The 19582-nt window shown below is 32.4% G+C and overlaps 2 protein-coding genes across 2 annotated transcripts in view; both read right to left on the bottom strand.

The window, feature by feature from the left end:
• The window catches only part of LOC133188315 (leucine-rich repeat and WD repeat-containing protein 1-like), an 89770-nt gene extending 86610 nt beyond the window's left edge, over positions 1-3160 (bottom strand). The window contains exon 1 of the mRNA XM_061323687.1: positions 2920-3160. The gene's annotated coding sequence lies outside the window, so the exon portion shown is untranslated. The remainder of the gene's footprint in view (positions 1-2919) is intronic.
• LOC133188718 (potassium voltage-gated channel protein Shaw-like) overlaps positions 1-17954 on the bottom strand; it is a 29633-nt gene extending 11679 nt beyond the window's left edge. The window contains exons 1-2 of the mRNA XM_061324215.1: positions 17779-17954; positions 2554-2596 (exon numbers count right to left, since the gene is read on the bottom strand). Of these exons, the coding sequence (XP_061180199.1) occupies positions 2554-2596; positions 17779-17954 (219 nt within the window). The remainder of the gene's footprint in view (positions 1-2553; positions 2597-17778) is intronic.
• Positions 17955-19582: the final 1628 nt, after the last annotated feature.

The following is a 19582-nucleotide window of genomic DNA, read 5'->3' as shown; positions in this document are numbered from 1 at the left end:
CCTAGCAAAGTTCTGAGAGATATAAGTATATTTTCGTTCGTGAATTTCACCTTTCCTTTGTTAATTCAAAAAATGTATTAAGTATTTTTAATTCTTGCTATTATTAATATGAACTTTAAATTGATTATGCTCTAACGTGCACTTCATTGGTTCAAGTAGGTATTAAATTAAGAAGCTGGACTTAAGGGAAAATGTTGAAAATTGTGCGAAAATGAGAAGTGTATAATTAATTATTGAAATACAGTTTTAATACTCTCCTAGTAACTGGCTTATATAATATCAAATATGATATATTTGATATTGTTTTAGGGGATACCATACATTATCTAACAATTGGTCGAGACTGTTTTGTCGGAACAGCAATTAGTTAATCAGCTTGTGTTTTGTTCGGATTGGATCCAAGTTGTACTCTTTCAGTAAAAGTAAATGTTTCGTGATCACTTAAGAAAAGAAAAAAAAACGGAAAGGAGAAAAAGGATTAAAATCTATATTTAAATGCAAACAATAAACCTCTTGTAAAATTTCCAAAATTATTTTTTGAAATGGTTTTGGTCTGTTAAGATGATAAAAATGTTATACCTGTTGCATTGCGTGATTCAATGAAGGTGTTCATCAGTTCGTAACGTTACTAAGGACTTACTTCATGGTATAAAGGATGTACTCTAACTTTATGCATCTGAACAAGCAATATTATCAATATTTATAGATTCTGTAATTTCATTTACTTGGGAATGTAAGTACAACATAAAAAAGTGCGATCATGTTGTTACTATAGGAAACTAATACATGGTAAAACGTCGTTGTTTGTTTATCCATTTGCCAGTCAAAGAGAATAAGTTTCTTTCAACTGATGATTTTCAGCACCAAAATATAATAAAGATACTTGGAACACATGCATGAACTGAATGGATAAAGCAAGTGGCATTAGACAAATTATTTACGATCATGATGAAACCTCACAGCAGGGTTTTGACATCTTTGCATACTCTTGGAGCCCATAAGACAACGACAAACTGTCAAACATTCAAGTAATTTATCTACATCTGCACGTAAAGCGTATGCACATTATTGTTTCTCAGCAATCGTGCATCATAAAAAGAAAGTGTTCTGGCATATCTGGAACCAAAACGTATCTCCGATTGACCTTACGAAGTGTTCCTCAGCGCGATTAATGAAAAGATGCCGAAAAAAAAATACTTAGGGTGACAGACTTTCATCGCGTCTTCGTCCATTAATTTCCATCAAAAAAGTTTAGCTCTGTTTCTTAATCAACTATAAACATTTTAAAAATCTTAACATATTTCGATAATTTATTTTTAAAGTTAAATTATGGATATATATAAATAATATACATGATATATAAATATTATGGAGAGGGCTTATATAGGCTATGCCTGCTGCCCAATCCATTTATGTTTCAATACATAATAAAATATGTTCAAATAAAAAAAAGTTAAATTTCTTTGATCAATTCCACAATTCATCGATTAAGTTGACAGAAAAAATCACTTGCATAGACTAGTGCTATTCGTACAATATATAGTAAATTCACACCTATTCTCAATGCAGGTTGTTTGTTTCAATTACATTTCATTTTACAAATATGTACAATTTCCTCTGTGCTAAAGGTACAATGATTACCATAAATTTACGTAAGGTGTGATTTCTAAATAATATTTCGTATCCCTAGGGCAAAACAGCTGGGTGTATTAATTTAAGCTGAATAAAATAAATAATTTAAATGCACTCCTAAGTAATGTGTATCAGCTTTTTTTTTTTTAAATTAATTAATCATGAGCATATAACCTAATAATTTTCATCTTGACATAGTTAACATTAAGCACTGACATGCTGGATAAAAAATGTCTGGGTGAAAGTTAATATCAGGTCAAACATAATTGAAATACATTTCCTGAATGAGCTTAAACAAAAATACAACTGTACAAATGTGTGAGAAACGTTTAAATGTTCTATAAACATTTACTTTTGCTTCAAAGCGATATCAAAGGTTTTATTAAAATATCAAGGTGAGAAGGGTGTATTTGAGGCTAAAGTAAGCCACTCTAGTTTTATGCACCCTTTTTATGTAGAAAGCATAATTGCCTAAGTGCATAATACTATAATGAGCACTGTAAAGTAATATATGAACTCTGCATATCGCGTATGAAGGAATTTTTACAGAAACAGTAGATTTGCTGTTTAGTTGCACGGAAGTTTTTACATTTTATTGTTAAGGCCTTTGTTTTAGACTTGTTTTTCGGGGAAAATAACAAATTTGAGTTTAGAAAGAATAATGAAGATGAATAAGAATTAGTTCAAAGCAAGGATAACTTGCAAGAAAATGAATTTTAGATAACAGTTCCCTTATCAATATACATTATTTCATTCTGATTTCCCTCTGTATTTTGTACATCAAACAAATAAATGGAAAATCACGTGGTTCATCAAAAACCCAGGAAAAGCAACATCAAGTACATCAAAATTCTTTGCTAATTAATAAAAACAACTATATTACTGTGTCTAATTAATAACTCACTCCGACCAAACACTTACCCAGTCCTTCGCCTTGCGAATGGTAGAAAGCGCAGAGGAGACCCTTCATTAACCCAAAGGCGTTATGCTTATACTTGTTTCAGCAACATAAAAAAAAATAAAATATGGGGCCAAACAAACAAGCGTTTAGACACTTCACATTCATACGTCACGGATGTATTGTTTTAGGAACAGACGTTATGTAAGGCTCTTGTCTTTACTCTTTTGATCGTTATCTTTTGATGTAGTACCGCGAGTGCCAGTGATGAGAGTTACCCTACTTAGATGTGCCTTTGTGATGAAGATACGAGAAAATGACCAAAAAAGCAGTAAAAAAGAAACTCGCAAAAACGTGTATTTTTTAAGAAAATAAAACCAATTGCCTACCTTGCTGCAAGGAAACGGTGCAGAAGTAGCAATCAAATTAAAATCCATTATCTGAATAAAAAACACCATAATAAAATTTCCATTTAGGTGTCACAAATTATGACAATGGCCTATATATTCAAACATTTTGAGGACTTTAACATTCGGTGCGAAAATTGGTAGCCATGTTTTATATCGTCTGTGATGCCTAAAGCACAATTACGAGACAAATGTTGACGAGCAAGAGAGAAAGGAGGCATGGAGAGGGTTAACTTAGAGTTTGTCTGGCACAGAAACAAAAATATACGACAAGAGTGTACTTGAATGTGACGCGACTTTTACAGTACTGTGTACAATGACGATGATTCAGCGGTCGGAGGTTTGCTGATAGAATTCAGAAAGTCCAATCTTTGTGAAGAAGCATTATATTAATAAATACTCGATATTCCAAAGGGCCCAGTATATTGTACAAAAGTTATTTTTCAGGAGAGAAGACAGGATTACAAGCTGGAGGGGGGGGGGGGCAATAATCTCATTCTGTAAGTTGAAATATTTAACATATGAAACAAAAGGTTACTAGTCACAAATGCTAAATGGTTTTGATTTCTTTGACAGTATGCAAATTGACATCCCACTGTGCAAACACCGTTGTCTCCATAGTTTGGATTTTGAATTTACCTTAAGGAGGGATTCTTGTCGGGTTTCTGACTAGATGAAATATTCAAAGTATATTTGCTTATATGTTTTATATATTTAGATGTAAGAGATTTAAAAGATCATATTTTCCTTCCCTCATCACAATTGTACAACTTTAAATAGAAATGGTTTACTGAGTTTGAAATCTAGCAAGGACTATATTTTTGGCGGAATGGCGGCATATGAAAATATCTTATTTTCTGCCTCTCAAAATTATTATAGAACAATGAATTTAGTTATAATATTTACACAATCAAAGACTTGAAGAAATTTTTAAATGTAAGTTTAATTAATGATAAGGGACTAAAGTTTGTTAAAAATATATCAAATAAATATGGTTTTCTAAACAAACTACAATTATGTTAGCTTTTAAAAGCTTCCAATCTAAGTACATATTTGAGCCAAAAATCCGTAAAAAGTGTTTTTTCTCTCTTAGTTAGCGATCAAAACGTTTTGTTTTTATATCATTTTGTATCTTTTTGTGTCAATTTTACCATATGTGAAAATAAGAAAAAATTAAATATAGGAAGCATATAAAAATAACTAAAATATCCTAAAAATTTAAGAAAAATAGAGAAAATTCGGATTAGCCAATATCCGTATTAGTTAAATTATTTATGTCAATTTGGTTATATCATCTTATAGACCCTATATGGTAATATCTCTTTATGCAAAAAGAAAAACATTTAATCTTTTGAAATAGAAGTAGGCATCGCATGATTGGCAACAGTAATTTTTTATTCTTAATGCCCAGGGAAAAGGTAATAACCTTGACTTGACCTTGCCTCTAATATAAAACGGTCAAATTTAATCTAACTGATACCATCACCTAGTGATATTGTTTTCTTGATTCTGTGAAAATTTCGTTGATTTAAGAAATGAATGTAATATTTTTTTCTTTGACCGAAATATCAAACAAAAATTTGGAGGGAAAACGTCATCAATGCGCGTAGCGCATTGATGAAAACGTTTTCCGTCAAAATTTTTGTTTGATACTTCGGTCAAAGAAAAAGATATTACTTTCATTTCTTATCATTTAATTATGGTTTAAAAATAATAAAATGAAACTTTCTTTCACTTTAATATTTAATTTAAGCATCGAAGACTGTGCGTAGGAATACATTACAACAACGTTGCTGAAATTCAAAATGGCTGAATGTACAGATCTACGCGCATTGGATTGATGAAATTTTACGTCCAAGCTTTCTATGATATATCGACGAAAGAAAAAATTATAAGATTTATTTCCTATCATTTGATATTTATCTTTCAATGATGAGATTTAACTTTAGAACGATCGAATGACTGTCCAACATATAGGCCTAGCTTAGTTGCCTAAATTTTCAGACGCAGAGTATTACGAACAAACAACATGTTCAAATATTGTCGTGTCATTACTAAGTTTTTCTAACAAAAACAGTTTTAACACAAAAACTTACCTGTTGTGTTATTAATTTTTGCTATGTTCCTCCTGTAAGCTGATATCTTTAGATTCGTAAATGTAAAGGGAAGCTACTCAAATATAACCTTAAGAACTCTTTCTAGTTCACAGAAATTTTCGGTTTCATATGCGCATCTCTTCATCTGAATTTCAAATCGAACATATATATACGTATCACAACATGTCCATGCATAATACAACATGCTTCAAAATCTGGAAGAGTCTGTTGCCGACTGTTTAACTTTGAAAGAATACCCGTCCTCGCTCAGCGTCGTTTTTCTCATGCATTCGTTTCCTAAGAATTATCAGATTAACGGCATTTCCCCGCTTTGGAAGCATAAAAACATTTCTTCACAGTTCTATTGTTCATACCAGTTATCTCAAAGACAAACATTTAACGTATGTATGATGATTTCTTTCCTTTTTTCCCGCAACTGCATTGTTGTCATTTGCAGACGATCTGATTTGTTTAGCAAAGGGGGATAATTCGAAAAGAAACGAAAGTAGAAAATAACTCAGGAACGTAACGGACAAATTTTGAAATTCAGGAAAATAGAGTAAAATTATTTCATTTTTCTTTCACAAAGTAATATGGAAGCTGAAATATACATGTCAAGTTAGCCATAGTAGTTCCGGCTGTCAAGTGCAAGTGAACTCCAGATTCTATTGATGCAGTTATCAAAAGAATTTTTTATCCAATCAGAATCAATTATTTTATAGAAATTAAATGATTTTTAAATTCTAGAAATATGAGAAGAATCCCACCTTAAATAGAAATTAAGCTATGATCTTAATCAGATAAATGTGATCTGGTTCTTCTGGAGACGATATAATAGTCTGTCTTCCTATAAAGTTATCTTTTATAACTTCAAATTCTGACCCTTTTCTAGTCCCACTTATATATAAGACTGTCCCCTAATTTGCTGACCTATCCTAGCCCCCCCCCCCCCCTTGCTCTTCTCGAGAAGGAAAAATAATATTTTCTTGAAATATTCCTGTTCATAATTTTGACCCCCCCCCCTTTTTGTTACCTCACCCTATTTTCTGTAAGATTTGCACAAGTTTAGACCTAATTACCTCCCTTTTCACGTCGTACCAAATGAATTGAAGACAAGCAGTTTGGTGGCAGTTTGGATTTTCTAAGTGATAAAGGAATAAAGTCGAAATGTAAAAAATTTACAGACTACATACTTTTTTGATCAAGATATCTCTCTTGCGCCTATGTCTTATTTGAGCTAACATGACTTTCTCAAGAAAAATTCTCATTAGTTACGACTGGTGCCTGTGATATTGTGAAGTACACGGGCAAAGTGATAAACAAATATTTAATTGATATACTAAGTATTTATTGAATACAAATGAGGCCGTTCCAACAAATAGCTTTATGGACGGCCACGCTTTGTATTGAAAATGGGTTAATTCCATTGAAACCCGAATATTTTTCTGTACTAGTGGACAGTGTTCTGCTTGTGTTCACACGTTCACACATTACTTTAATATAGAAATGCCCAGAATTGTCAAATTCTATTATGCACTTCATTTTTATATGAACTTATTTTCCGCTTTGGTCTTAAAACCAAAAAAATTATAAATTGAAGTTTTCAATTATCGTTCTTTCAAAAAGAAGTAAAAATATTCTTATATGTAATGTACAAGAGTTTTTCGCTATCGAAATAATCGCAAAGTTGCGGACCAGGTCTCATTTGAGAGAGGGAGACAGAGAGAGAATATCATAGCACATGTAAATATTTTCTATTATATATATGCCGGTACATCATCTGTATGAATAAAATTAGCTGATTTTTGTGTGGAAATAAAACGATCTTTTATAAAGCAATTTGATGTACGCTCTAGATGTAACCCTATTTGTGTTACTGAGTTAAAGGTAAAAAAAAATATCAACTCTTCATCACTACTGTAAATAAATGCAATATTCAGAGGGAGTATTGAACAATAGCTTTCATTATACGAGTATACTGTACATTTTAATTGTATGCATGTTCCTCGGTACATGTATATAGAGAGACAACTAAGTTATAATTTTTCAAATGATCCTTACTTGGCAAAGATTTACTTAAATCTGTATAAGATTTATCATCACATAATTAATTGTAAGTATGACGTGATATATATGCCACGTTTGTACATGGTTGTAACTTACAGACATCTGCATCTTCTTTGAGATATTATTCCGGATCTACGAGATCCTGATCAGTCCGAGAAGTATGTTATAAATAATCTGTGGAACAAGCATCCACGAACTAGCATTGAATTCCACATAATTTTTTCCCAAAGTCGCTGAGATTGTGTAAAACATCTGTATATCCCACTACCTGTGTACACAAGTATCTGTAGTGTGAATTTTTCTGTCTGAGTGACTTTGAAAGACTTTAAATCACTCGTTGGCGTTTGGATGTTTAAAATGAAGACCTTTTTAAGCCAGATGTATTTTTAATTTTCCATTTTTAAAATTGATTTACGTGATTATGTCGAAATGAAATGATATAGTGATAAGCTCAGGTATACATGTTAATTAGTCTTTTATTATTTTCAACCTTTAAAATTTCGAACAGTGAATGCAAAATTTGTTTCTTTTGAATAAAAGGAAACAGGTTTGAAATGTTTCGAACTTTTATATTCAAATAAAGTTTAAAGAACGGCTCAGATTACAACGCTAGACAAATTTGTTTACGTACATAAAGAAACATTGAAAAAGAAACCACATTTGGAAGTGGGGTAATCTAATAATAACTAGAGACTTTAGGCTCAGCTAAGCTTCCTTTAGGTTAAGATAAAAATTTCACGAGAAATCCTTCAATAACTTTGAAGATTGTTCAGTATTACTAAATTCTAAACTTACTTGTAATTCAAACTGCTATAGGGTCTCGTTATGCACTCGAAGATTTAGAGAAAATATTAGATTGTTGTTTTTGATATCAGGTTTATCAGGAAGTTCTGATACACACTTGTGAAGCACATTTCCAATTTACAACTTGTGGATTGTCAAATTCTTAAACACAATAAGGATACGAAAAGGACAATTAAAAAAATATTAAAATTTGCCTTCTTATTTGATTATTTTTGTTGTAAAACTTGATCGATTTCGGCCATAAAGTTACATACGAGTTTTACTTACTTTGTTTTTGTTTTTTAAGTTTATCTCGTCTAATTCGCAATCAGGACCATCATCGTTCTGTGTGGTGAGGCAGTTTGGTGTCGTGAAAGCCGTTTTAAAAATCCCTAAGCTTAGGTGCCTCGTCATTATTTAACTTGTCTTTTCACAAGAGACTTTTAGCTAGTGTAAGGGGATATTTAAAAAAAATAATTAAAAAATGACATCAAGAAAGTAGGTGAAATGTCATTATCGTATGTGGTTTGCGCTTGGATTATCTAATTGAGGACATTATTGGTTGACAAAGGAGTTTGGCAATTATAGTGAATAACAGCGCGGGATTAATTACGCAATATTTATGACACTCTATTTTTGAATTTATTCCAAATAGTGACATAAGTATAACAAACAATTGTTTGCCAAATACTGTTCCCCCCTAAATACTACTAAAGCATTAATAACAAGCCGCCAATATTTATGCCCAAATATTTGTCCATCATTAAAACACTGAAGGGGAAAAAAAAAACAGAGAAAAAAGTTTTTTAGGACCCCCCTCCCAAAAAACAAAACAATCTAAATCACTAAGTATAGAGTACACGCGATAATAAGACCCATTTTACGCTGACAACTGATATTCTACATTTACAAACCTTTCTCGCTAAACCACTCTGTTTAGCACATACATTAACATTAATTGATATGTAATGATTGAGATGGAATTGTTAAAAATACTTGCATTCTCAATATAAGCAATTTTTGTACGAAAAAGTAAAAAAAAAAATGTAAATCATTGTTCACCTTTTTTATGCAAATGATGCATTTTTCCGTTTGAAGTGCATTTATAATATTCTGTAGTTATTTTCAATTTTTCCATCACGTGATTTTCTACACTAAATCTTGTTTTCCTTTCTTAAGAGATCTAACAAGGCTCAGTAGGCTTTTTTTAAATAGCCATTCTCTGTAAGCATTTAAACTCTTATATAGGGAGTGTGGCACGCTATGTCTTAGATTTTTATGAAACATGGCACACATTCCCATATTGATGTATGAAACTAAAATTCATAATAAAATGGTTGCTATGGTCAATGGTTACCATGGCAACCAACATACATTTTTCATGGCCTAAAATATGCTAAATTTTGATGAAAAATGACCATTTTTGACAAATTAAAAGTCTTTAATACAACAAGATATTTACATGACTTCATCTATTTGCCAAAATACATCATTTTTGTAGTTTTTTAGATAATTTCTAGTATTTGAGTAACTTTACCTAATAGAAAAAATATCGCCCGTTTCTAGGCAGGATTTTTCTGGGGAAAAATTGTAGATTTTAGGCTCTTTTGAAAAGCCTGGTATAAAATTTTGCGGACATTTGGGAAAAAATAAATACATTGGTTTGAACGTCCATATATAGTTCTAATATAAACTACAGAAAAACACTTGGTATTCATATTTTGTTTTCATGTTACCATGGTTACAAACTTAAGATTTTTAAAGAATTCCAGACAAGGGCAATAGGTATCTACAATCAGTTTCCATATAAATTCCTGAGTATTTTAAAATGGATTAAAACCAAATTTAGTTTTGTGGTACACAATAGCAAAAACAAAGAGAAAAATCAATTTTCATGACAAAAGGTCAAAGGTCAAGGTCAATATAGCTCGATTTAGATGGAAATTTAAGGAAACAAAGCACATTTTTTCTGTGTCCTAACTAATACTTTTGTTTTAAACAGCATGAATAAACAAAATTACAGTTCTGGTGGACAGTAACTACATGTGGCATCACATGAATTGGTAAATACGGACAGAAGGTCAAAGTTCAAGGTCACAATGGTATATAAAAATTGCCTTTTTGTCCCCCGCTTTCACTGAAAATGGGGGATATTGATTTGGGTCTGTTTGACCGTCCATCAGTCTGTCTTTCTGTAACACTTTTGTTTCGGCCCGATGTCTCGAGAAGCCTTTGAGCCTTTGCAATGAAATTTTGCATAAAAAATCCCTGTGGCCTTGGGAAGACTCCCATTGATTTTAAGGTCAAAGGTCAAGGTCATGAATACATAAATTCTGTTTAAACACTTTATTTCTGTGCGATATCTCGAGAAGCCTTCAAGCTTTTGCATCGATATTTTAAAGCACAACTTCCTATGAACTAAAAAAAAAGACCCTATTGATTTCGAGGTCCAGAGGTCAAAGGTCAATGTCAAAAATTTATACATTCTGTTTGTGTGTAAAACGTCCATTTCCGAGTGATATCTCAAAAAGATTTTAAGCTTTTGCAATGAAATTTTATATCATAACTCCCTATGGCCCAGCCCGCTCCTCTTAAAGTGTCCCGTCCCCTCACCCCCACCACCCCTCTAGATCCGTACATGCTCTTCTTTTTTCCTTAAGCAGGGGACACAGATTCCCTGAATTAGCTTGTTAGTATAGCATTTATACTTGGATATTGTGAAAGCGTATCCTGTTTTATACACAATTTATTTTACTGAAACTGCATGGTAAATAAATTACATTCTTATCTTTAGCTTGATGCATAATGTGAAAATGCTATGATAATGTTTTTTAAAGGTCATTTATTGATAAAAATGTAGCCAAGTCAAAATATTGAAAGCCTATACACTTACCATATTGAGTGACTTGTATGTAGAGAATTGTGCTACATGCATGTAAAAACAGTCTTTCGTTGTTTTTGTAGACTAAGTCCCTGTTCTAAAATGTACATTTTTGACTCTATTCAATAGCCCGCACTTTTCCAGTGAGAGTCAAATTATGTTTTCCTGTGACTTTTTTCAGAGAAGTTGACAGAAAAAGCCTAAGTCCATTTTACTTTGCAATATTATTCTCAAAAACTTGAAAATTTAGAGACATTGATGATAAATATTTCAACCCAAATATGCATGGGTTTACACATAATAGATCTGCTATTTCCCAAAATTTAATCAATAATTATCTGTTGTAAAAATCTGCTGGACCTGTTCAGATAATCTGTTTTTGTGCTTTCTTGAATTTATGTCGGTTGCTAAATTTGAGTTGGTTGGTAAGCTTGATGGAATCGTACACCTTATGGGGTGTAATGTAAACATAATTTCTAAAGTTTAGTCCTTGAAATTGTTGAAAATGAATAATCTGTTGTTGCCTTCTTCCTACGGTTTTCATTTTTTTTTTAAAAAAATGAATATAGTAAAGTAACCAATGACCAGGACTTATTCCACCCCTTCCAGGAACCATGTAAAAGCACTTACCCACATCAATTGGTAAGAGGCATTTGTTAAAAAACAACAACAAACAAACGAAACAAAAAACATGGATACCTTGTAAAACGTTAAGAAGCGTTATTTATAAATATTAAAGGAAGTATTTCTTTCATAAGTGATTAACCCCTTCCCGCCCCCATTCCGAGGTATAGATTTATTTTTTGCTTAATTTTAGATTTTTACTTTTGGGAGAGGGGGGGGGGTGTCAGAAATTTATTTATGTTTTCGTTGTAAATAAAATACAGCTAGACTGATTTAATATTAATTTTACTGCTACAAGGTTCAATCTAAATGTATCTTAGTCTAGAGATATGATAAACTGTTAACTTTAAATATGATTCAGACAATTTGTATTTCTATGCACCCCCCCCCCCCCAAAAGTATAATTTTGACTGGTCGATAGGAATCAAACAAAACATTTTTATTATTGGCCTTAACAATTTTTTTGTTTTTTATTGGGTAAAGACCTTTCCTTTAAAGAAAATTCTTGCTTCAGCAACATTATCAACTTACATCACATCATTCAATATAAACTTGATACACCTGTACTTTGTTGTTGCCAAGCCTATTTTTTATCTGACTTTCAACTTCCAGTTTTGTACGATCATGTAAATGTAGCTAGACTTTAATTATTTAGGTAAAATCAAAAGCCTACTTTTCTAACATTATAATTCAGTTTTTTTTCCACATTCGTTTTTAAAAGGAAACACTGGCTTTCCTGGCTGTTATTCATTGTAATATATCACGTACTCTGATTGAGACACTGTACCTATTCTTACAACCAATTCAATATAATTCTGATATCAGAGTCTGTGCACATTCATGATATTGAAGCCTGAGCCTCAAGGTCTTAGGAGTTCCAAAATGAGGATAAAAAGATAAACTTAAGATAGAGCTGATTTCTTGTACCATGTGGTCTTGTACATTTCCCCATTGTTCACACATAAAAATTACTCTTTTGCATCCAGGAAATAAACAAAGAGGTTAAAATTTGTATGCACATTAAATAAACAGAAAAAAAAACACTTGATTTTACTTGAAATCCAGGATATATGTTGACAATGTAAACAACTTTCAGTCAGTTTTGTCCAATGATTTTTTTATCTCTCACATTAAAGAGCTCACAATTATCAAAGGGAGATAATTCAATTTTTAAATGAATGTCTGCTATTTTAATCATAGATTTCTCATATTTATAGACTGAATACCAACAATGTTTTTAAATGACTTTTAAAATCAGATGTCATACTTTTTATTTCTGTGAGTAACGTGAATTGAATTAGCCGCATTTCATTGAATAACATTCCCAAAAATTGCATTTTTCAGAAAAAATCAACTTTAGACACCGTTTCCATGGTAACTACTCAACATTCATTTGATCTAACAATATTTTTTGGAGTAGTTTATGAGGTGGTAAATTCTAGCCAAATTTGAAAAAAATCTGTGACTATGCGTGCCACAAAAGTTTAAGTGGTTACAGAGAATGGCTAGTAATAAGCAAATCAGATACCAAAGTAGGCATTACATACGTATATGTGCAGATTGTTTTGCTGTGTCAAATAAGATTGTATGTGCATCTGTTGAATCTTTAATTTTTATTTATTTATTTATTTATTTATTTATTTTTTGCTAATGAAATATTGTCTATTGATTTTCAATCTGAAGTGGTCATCCAGATTGAAAAATTAATAAACGACAATATTAGCCTTAGTTCTCTTTTATGGTCATACTCAACTCCAGATTGAAAATTGATAAACGACAATATTATTTAAAAACACCCCCCCCCCCCCGAAAAAAAAAGCAAAAAAAAAAAAAAAAAAAAAAAAAAAAAAAAAAAAAACCAAAAAAAAACAAAAACAAAAACAAAAAACAAAACTTTCTTTTAAACATGCACACACGCAACTGGCCAAATCTTCAACTTGATGAAGGAGGCCAGACAGAGGAAGAATATTAGCATTAGTCTGTGTTATGTCTCTGCAAATTTTTTTGTAATTTTGGGTATTCAAAATTCTCGATTTACTTTCCGAATCTTTACAAAAAGTCACTTTTCTTTCTATTCGGCCGACTTCCAGTCTCAATTTATTTTTCAAGCATGCCAAAGTATCTACTCATTATGGATACAATATCTGCAGGAAAGATCAAACAATCAATAAAGATGAGTCTTCATGGTCTATGAGTGGCTCTAGTCAGGACCTATATAAGTATTTGGTAAGTATAACCTGCCCACTCTGACAATACAGGCTATAAGAGCTGTCAGATTTAAGAGTTCTTCGCCTTTACAGTCAGATATATTCCAGAACGCTTTGCTGATCATATCGTCTCCAGACACGCATACAGACAATATTGCAAATGTTGCAATATTGACCCGATAGATGATCGTTACATTCTGACATTTAATGAGTTTTACAATGTCTATAAACCAGAAGTGTATATACTTTGTACTACTTCCATCCCCTTCTACATGAGGAGTACCTCCTTAACCCCCTACCCCACCCCACCCTTCTCCTTTCTTTTAAGAGAAGTGAGAGCCATGGATAATTAACAGTTCTAATTCTCAAGCGAATGCTTCCTCTTAAAGAAAGACAGTTTAAGGTTTGAGTTCCAATACTAGCGATAGTTTATAATCAAAGACTTGAACTGATACCATGTTCGCAAACAGAACTGGTTTTGATTAAATTGACAATTCACACAAGCAGGCGATAAATTGAAACAACTTTCTTAGTTTTGTTGAATTTTTACCATTTTTTTTTTACTTTTTGGCTTTGGAAACACGCAAGCTAGCCTGTCCTAATCTACGTTAGATGTATCCGACTTAAGTGCTTGCAATGTGTCATACGCTCTACGTTTACTTCAACGCGACATGTACCTTATAATTTGAATTTTTCCGGGTGGCAGTAAATATGAAATTTACAACATGACAACTTACTGCCACTCGGTAAACTCAAAATTTACATGACAATATATGATACACAATATTGATCCTAACTGTATTTTTACAAACCGGAATGATTCAAAATTTGGTATATTTATATTGTCCATAACCAAAACGTAGTCATCATTAGACGGTGGCTATTTATAGCCACAGTCTATTGCTGCTGCTTTTGGGCTATAAATAACAACAGTGTAAAATCACGGGGACCCTAGCGGCGATTTTTGCAGAGTCAAAATAATGAAAATAGGGTTGATTCGATGTTTGAAAATAAAATGCATATGGTTAACAAATACTCTCAAGTTATTTCAAAGACATTTTGTTGATGGGTACAAAGCTTAATTCCTGATATTTGTCGTTATCAATATTTCTCGCTTCATGAATATTCATTAAATTACGCCGTCCTACAGCTAATACTAATTTGTACACAAACCGACTCGTATATTCGTATGCAAACTACAAAAGTCAATTCGTACACATTTTTTTTCGTTTTTATGAACATGACACAAATGTGAAAAGTCACGTCCCGCAGTGGGATTCGAACCCGCTACGTAAGGATCAACTCCTTCATGTCCGTGACTCTAGAGCAAACGCTCTAACCACTACGCCACACGGATACTGGCTTTGAATGAGATAAATGTTGTAAGAATCTGTAAAATGATATGATGGAAATTTTGAAAGTTTATTGCAATTTTTCACGATACAGGTCTTTTAATAAGTAAATTTATATTTCCGTAGTATGATGAGGACATATATTAATCAAAGTTGTTAAACAATTTATTGCATGAAATTTTCCACATTAGGTTTATTATAAAATAAGGTTTGAAGAAAAAATAAAGTATGCTGAAATGCCAGAAACGGAAGTTCAATCATTTCAGTTTTTTTCTATATGTACGATTGTGGTATACAGTCATAATTGCAAATTTAAAATGAAAACATATTTAAGGATGATGGACAGATTGAAATTATATATTCAAATAATGGATTTTGGGATCCTCATGTTTTAGTATTTTTTCCCCATAAATTATTGCTTAAAACGTGTCAAAACCAGTTTATCCTAAATGTTAATTAATAAGGGAATCAAGGTTCCTAATATATTCATGTAGTGACTGAACTTTTTTATTCCAAGATGCATGATTTACAAAAAACGAGTAATGAAATCGTGGGTTTTGAAGCTAAAAATTTTGACTTTATAATTTCAGATCTTTACTCAGTGATCAATAATCAAATTTTGCCCCCCCCCCCCCCCCAGGGAATATGAACAATTTTTCGAAACTTATCGAAAAGTTTTTAAAATTTTAAGTAGAATTGAACCCACAATACGTGTATTTTTTTAACAAAAACTTACTTTTCATAAAGTATATGGTAAAGAGGGAAATGATGAATCACTTTTGGCTATGTACTGCAGATTGTGCGACATTGTACAGAAGTCTTACTTTTTTGTTTGATATATACTGTTCGAAAAGAAAAAAAAGAACAAAATAACAAAAATATTTGTCAGCTTCTATTTATCCGTCGTTTCAAACCACGGTTCGGAGTCCGCATATAGCTCTCTCCAGAATGGGAGATCGCACATTTTGGCCGTGGTTTGCGACGATGCTATTTCTCATACGTAATCTTAATATACAATGAGCCTGCTAGTCATTGCGCAATACGAAATTTAATTTGTGAACACATGCAGGAGAAGACTGACCTAAATTAAACCCACTGAATTCGCAAGAAAATCCTAATATTTCATGCACATGCATTTGAGTACCTTTTTTCTTAAACTTTTTAAAGGGTAAATTTTAATCGAGGCACGATAGCATTTTCAAATACGAATGAAATATATAGGTAACTTTTGTCCGTCACAGTCTTTTTAATTTTAGTTTTGATAAATTAGCATTCGTTCAGTAGTTTTTGTGTTCGAGATAATTAGGCAATGGCTTACTTTTTTATAGATAGAATCGTAATAAACTTTGCAAATTTTATGGCATCGTATCTGCCTCCAACAACTCTTTTATTAACTGATTAAGGTGTCGTGATCTTTTTATTCTTTCCTAAAATAAATATCTTTCTAATATAGTATCGTCAAGAGATGATAGAAATTCAAACAATCAAAAGACATCGTAAAATTACAATTAACTTTTAAAGTTTTATTGTATAAAAATTCCACAAAACGTCTCAAATAAAACATTTTAAAAACATGCAATTCCGGAACAAGGAATGTGCAGTCCTCGAACTATATTTTGGAATTGGAGAAATTTGGAGATCGACGCTTTCCTAGCATGGAGTATCTCGTAATTAGGGAGTATCAAATTGGGAACGTCTCGTAATTAGTGTTTGTCGCATATATGTAACTAAGAAACCGCCGAGCGTGTGTTTAGCAATTATAATTATTTGATTTCGGAGTTAAAATGTGAAACCATTATCCTCAAATATTTTTTCCCTCAAATATTCTGACTATTAATAAATATTATTGAAATTTTACATTAACACAACATTAAAAAAAAGCCGTGTGTACGAATTGAAAACAGTTAAACCGAGGTCCCCTGTCGCAGTAAGTGCTGGTCAGAAAAAGATCCCCCACTACCCAATGGCCCGGAGTGCTGAATATAGATCTAAATTTGCAGCCCACCAACGGCAATGGTGATGTCTTAATATGAGTGAAAAATTCTTGAGAGGGACGTTAAACAAACAAAATCATTCATGCCACCGTCTATCAGTACTCACAGTACTTTGATTTTTCTCTAGGCACTTAGCTGAAAGGACAGGGTCGACGGACAATTATATCTTCAATTTCTGTACAGGTTGTAACTTTTAAAAAGTGAACCTTATCTTAATATTCAACAAGTAAGATCAGGCATCAATTTGAAATCTTTAAAAAGGGAGAGTCTAGGTCCCCTTCATATGCCTATGGACTGCGACCGATCACAGATGATTCCATTCAAGTCTTCAAATGTAACCACTTACATGTAGTTTGCAATGTTGGGCCCTGTCTAACGCAAAAACTTACGACTAAGACCAAAATATAATTTTTGGAATAGTTTTCTTCTTTACTACAATTTCAAACTATAATTTGAAATTGTTTTAATCTTTTATACAAGAATTTTGAAAGATATTTTTTGCAATGAATTTTTAATAGAACAAAAATTGAGAGGAAAAAAATTGTACATGCAATCGGTGCTTTGGATGTACAGTGTATAAAGCATCAATATGCGTACATCCTTCCTCATAAGTTTCTAGGCAATGCTGGATTTTAATGAAAGAGTATAGGGTAACTGTGTATGATCCAAGAAATCCCCCCTGCCTCTTTTCTGGACTAAAATATTTATCATTTCTACATAAAGGAGTTATAATGTGCTTTTGGAGTAAATTACTCTTATGAAGCAATATACCCCCCAGGGTCCGCCACAAAAATACGTAAAACAGGCAGCCATTCGAACACATTTACCTTTAGGTACCCAGCATCTGGGACCAACATTTCTTCGCCCTCATCATTAACAGACTTGTGGCTGACGTGGTATTTACTTATCTTTAGCTTTTGTCTCGTGATCCTGTTCATTTGAATGACATCCCCCAAATCTTGGACTCGAGGATTGGGACGAAAGGTTCGACAACCCACTCCATGTAGAATCATTGTCGATCGTTGAAATCGAACAAACTTAAAAGTGCCACTTACAGAAGATCATTTGTTGTTATACACACCCAAGTGATAAATTCTTGCGAAGATGATCTTCATTGCTATTTATAAATTTGCTCTCTTGAGTCGATTTGAAAATCTGAGATCTGCATTCTGATTCTTTACCTCCTGTGAAGGTACTAGTCCTTTTCATTTTTTTCTCCTTAACTTATACACAGAGTATCACACAAATCCCTTCCAATCGAGTCCTGTATTAGTAAATTTCCTTTTTTCGTATCCCTCAAAATCCAAACAATCATGGATTATATGACTGACCCAAGTTTTATACGTGCCAGGGTTAAGCACGGTGTCCCGCGAGTGAGAAGTGCGGCCCGAGTAAACTTCCACCGCTGTTCCCGAGTTCCTATGTGAAGGAAGCACCTAGGTCTGGTATTCATCAGGTCATTACCAAATTTGGTAAAATTCAATTTACAAAACACCCCAATCATTGATCGTCAATGTACGGAATTCTTGAAAATACAGAATTATATATTGCCCAAGAGATGTACATATAATAATCAACAGACTCCCCCTATGTGTTTTATTTACATCAGTAACCCATTATTCAGCAGAAAAAAAATATATATTGGCACTTAGAGAAGAAAACGGCCAGAATATCCAAAACTAATTTACCAATTATGAATGAATACATCTCTGTTATATAATCGAAGTTTATCAAAGGGCACTAAATCAACTATTTTATAAGCTGCTCCATAGGCGTACACTTTTGAATTAATTCAATTGAGGCTAAAATAAAAATGAAGCTAGATGTCCCAATTATTATACGAAATGTCATAATAGCAGAGGTACATGTAACTTAATCATGCGTGGATCTAGAGGGGGGTCGGGGGTCCGGACCCCCCTGGAATTTGCAGAGTTATTTAAGGTATATACTGAAGCAAATAAAAAAATGACTTTGGACCCCCCCCCCCCCCAGAAAACGTGAACCCCACCATCACCATCACGAAATAGGTGTTTTTCACGTTTTGAAAATGGATTTTACATTTTCTTTTTTTTCTTTTTTTTTTTTTGGCTTGTCAAGAAATTTTTGGGTCAGAATTTTTTTTGATTGGTATGGACCCCCCCCCCCCCCATGGAAAAAAATTCCTGGATCCGCGCCTGCTTAATTATACTTTGTCTCGATTCATCTTTATTTCAAATAAAGAGAACGGTAAAATTGAATTATCGGCATTTTCATTGTTCATTATAATTTCTTTACTATAGTATAAACTTAATATTCTGTTATACCTTTAATGTAGAATATTATTTTTCAATCTTTTCTTTCAAAATTTTATTAATTGTCAAATATCACCTCCACTTATAGAAATCAAAATCCCATTTACCTCTTTAACAATTTTTTATTTTATTAATAACGATAATTGATAATTTTATCAAAATTGTGTGAAAATGAAATCCCCTTAATTAAGCAATCATGATGTTTTCATAGCAATTATCTTCTTTCCTTTGGAGTACTCGTTGTTGTGTCCAGGTACCTATTACCTCTTTCATTTAATTACAAGCAGCTAATTAGAGCTTGAGTAGTTTAATTTCTTACTCATCAAAGAACTATATAATCTCTTGAGTGA

The sequence above is a fragment of the Saccostrea echinata genome, unplaced genomic scaffold (assembly GCF_033153115.1).
Source record: "Saccostrea echinata isolate AGI-Se365-2 ecotype Australia unplaced genomic scaffold, CSIRO_AGI_Sech_v1 ptg000016l, whole genome shotgun sequence".
In the NCBI taxonomy this organism is placed as follows: domain Eukaryota; kingdom Metazoa; phylum Mollusca; class Bivalvia; order Ostreida; family Ostreidae; genus Saccostrea; species Saccostrea echinata.
The sequence above is the reverse complement of the archived record's forward strand: the minus strand, read 5'-3'. Positions and strand labels throughout refer to the sequence as shown.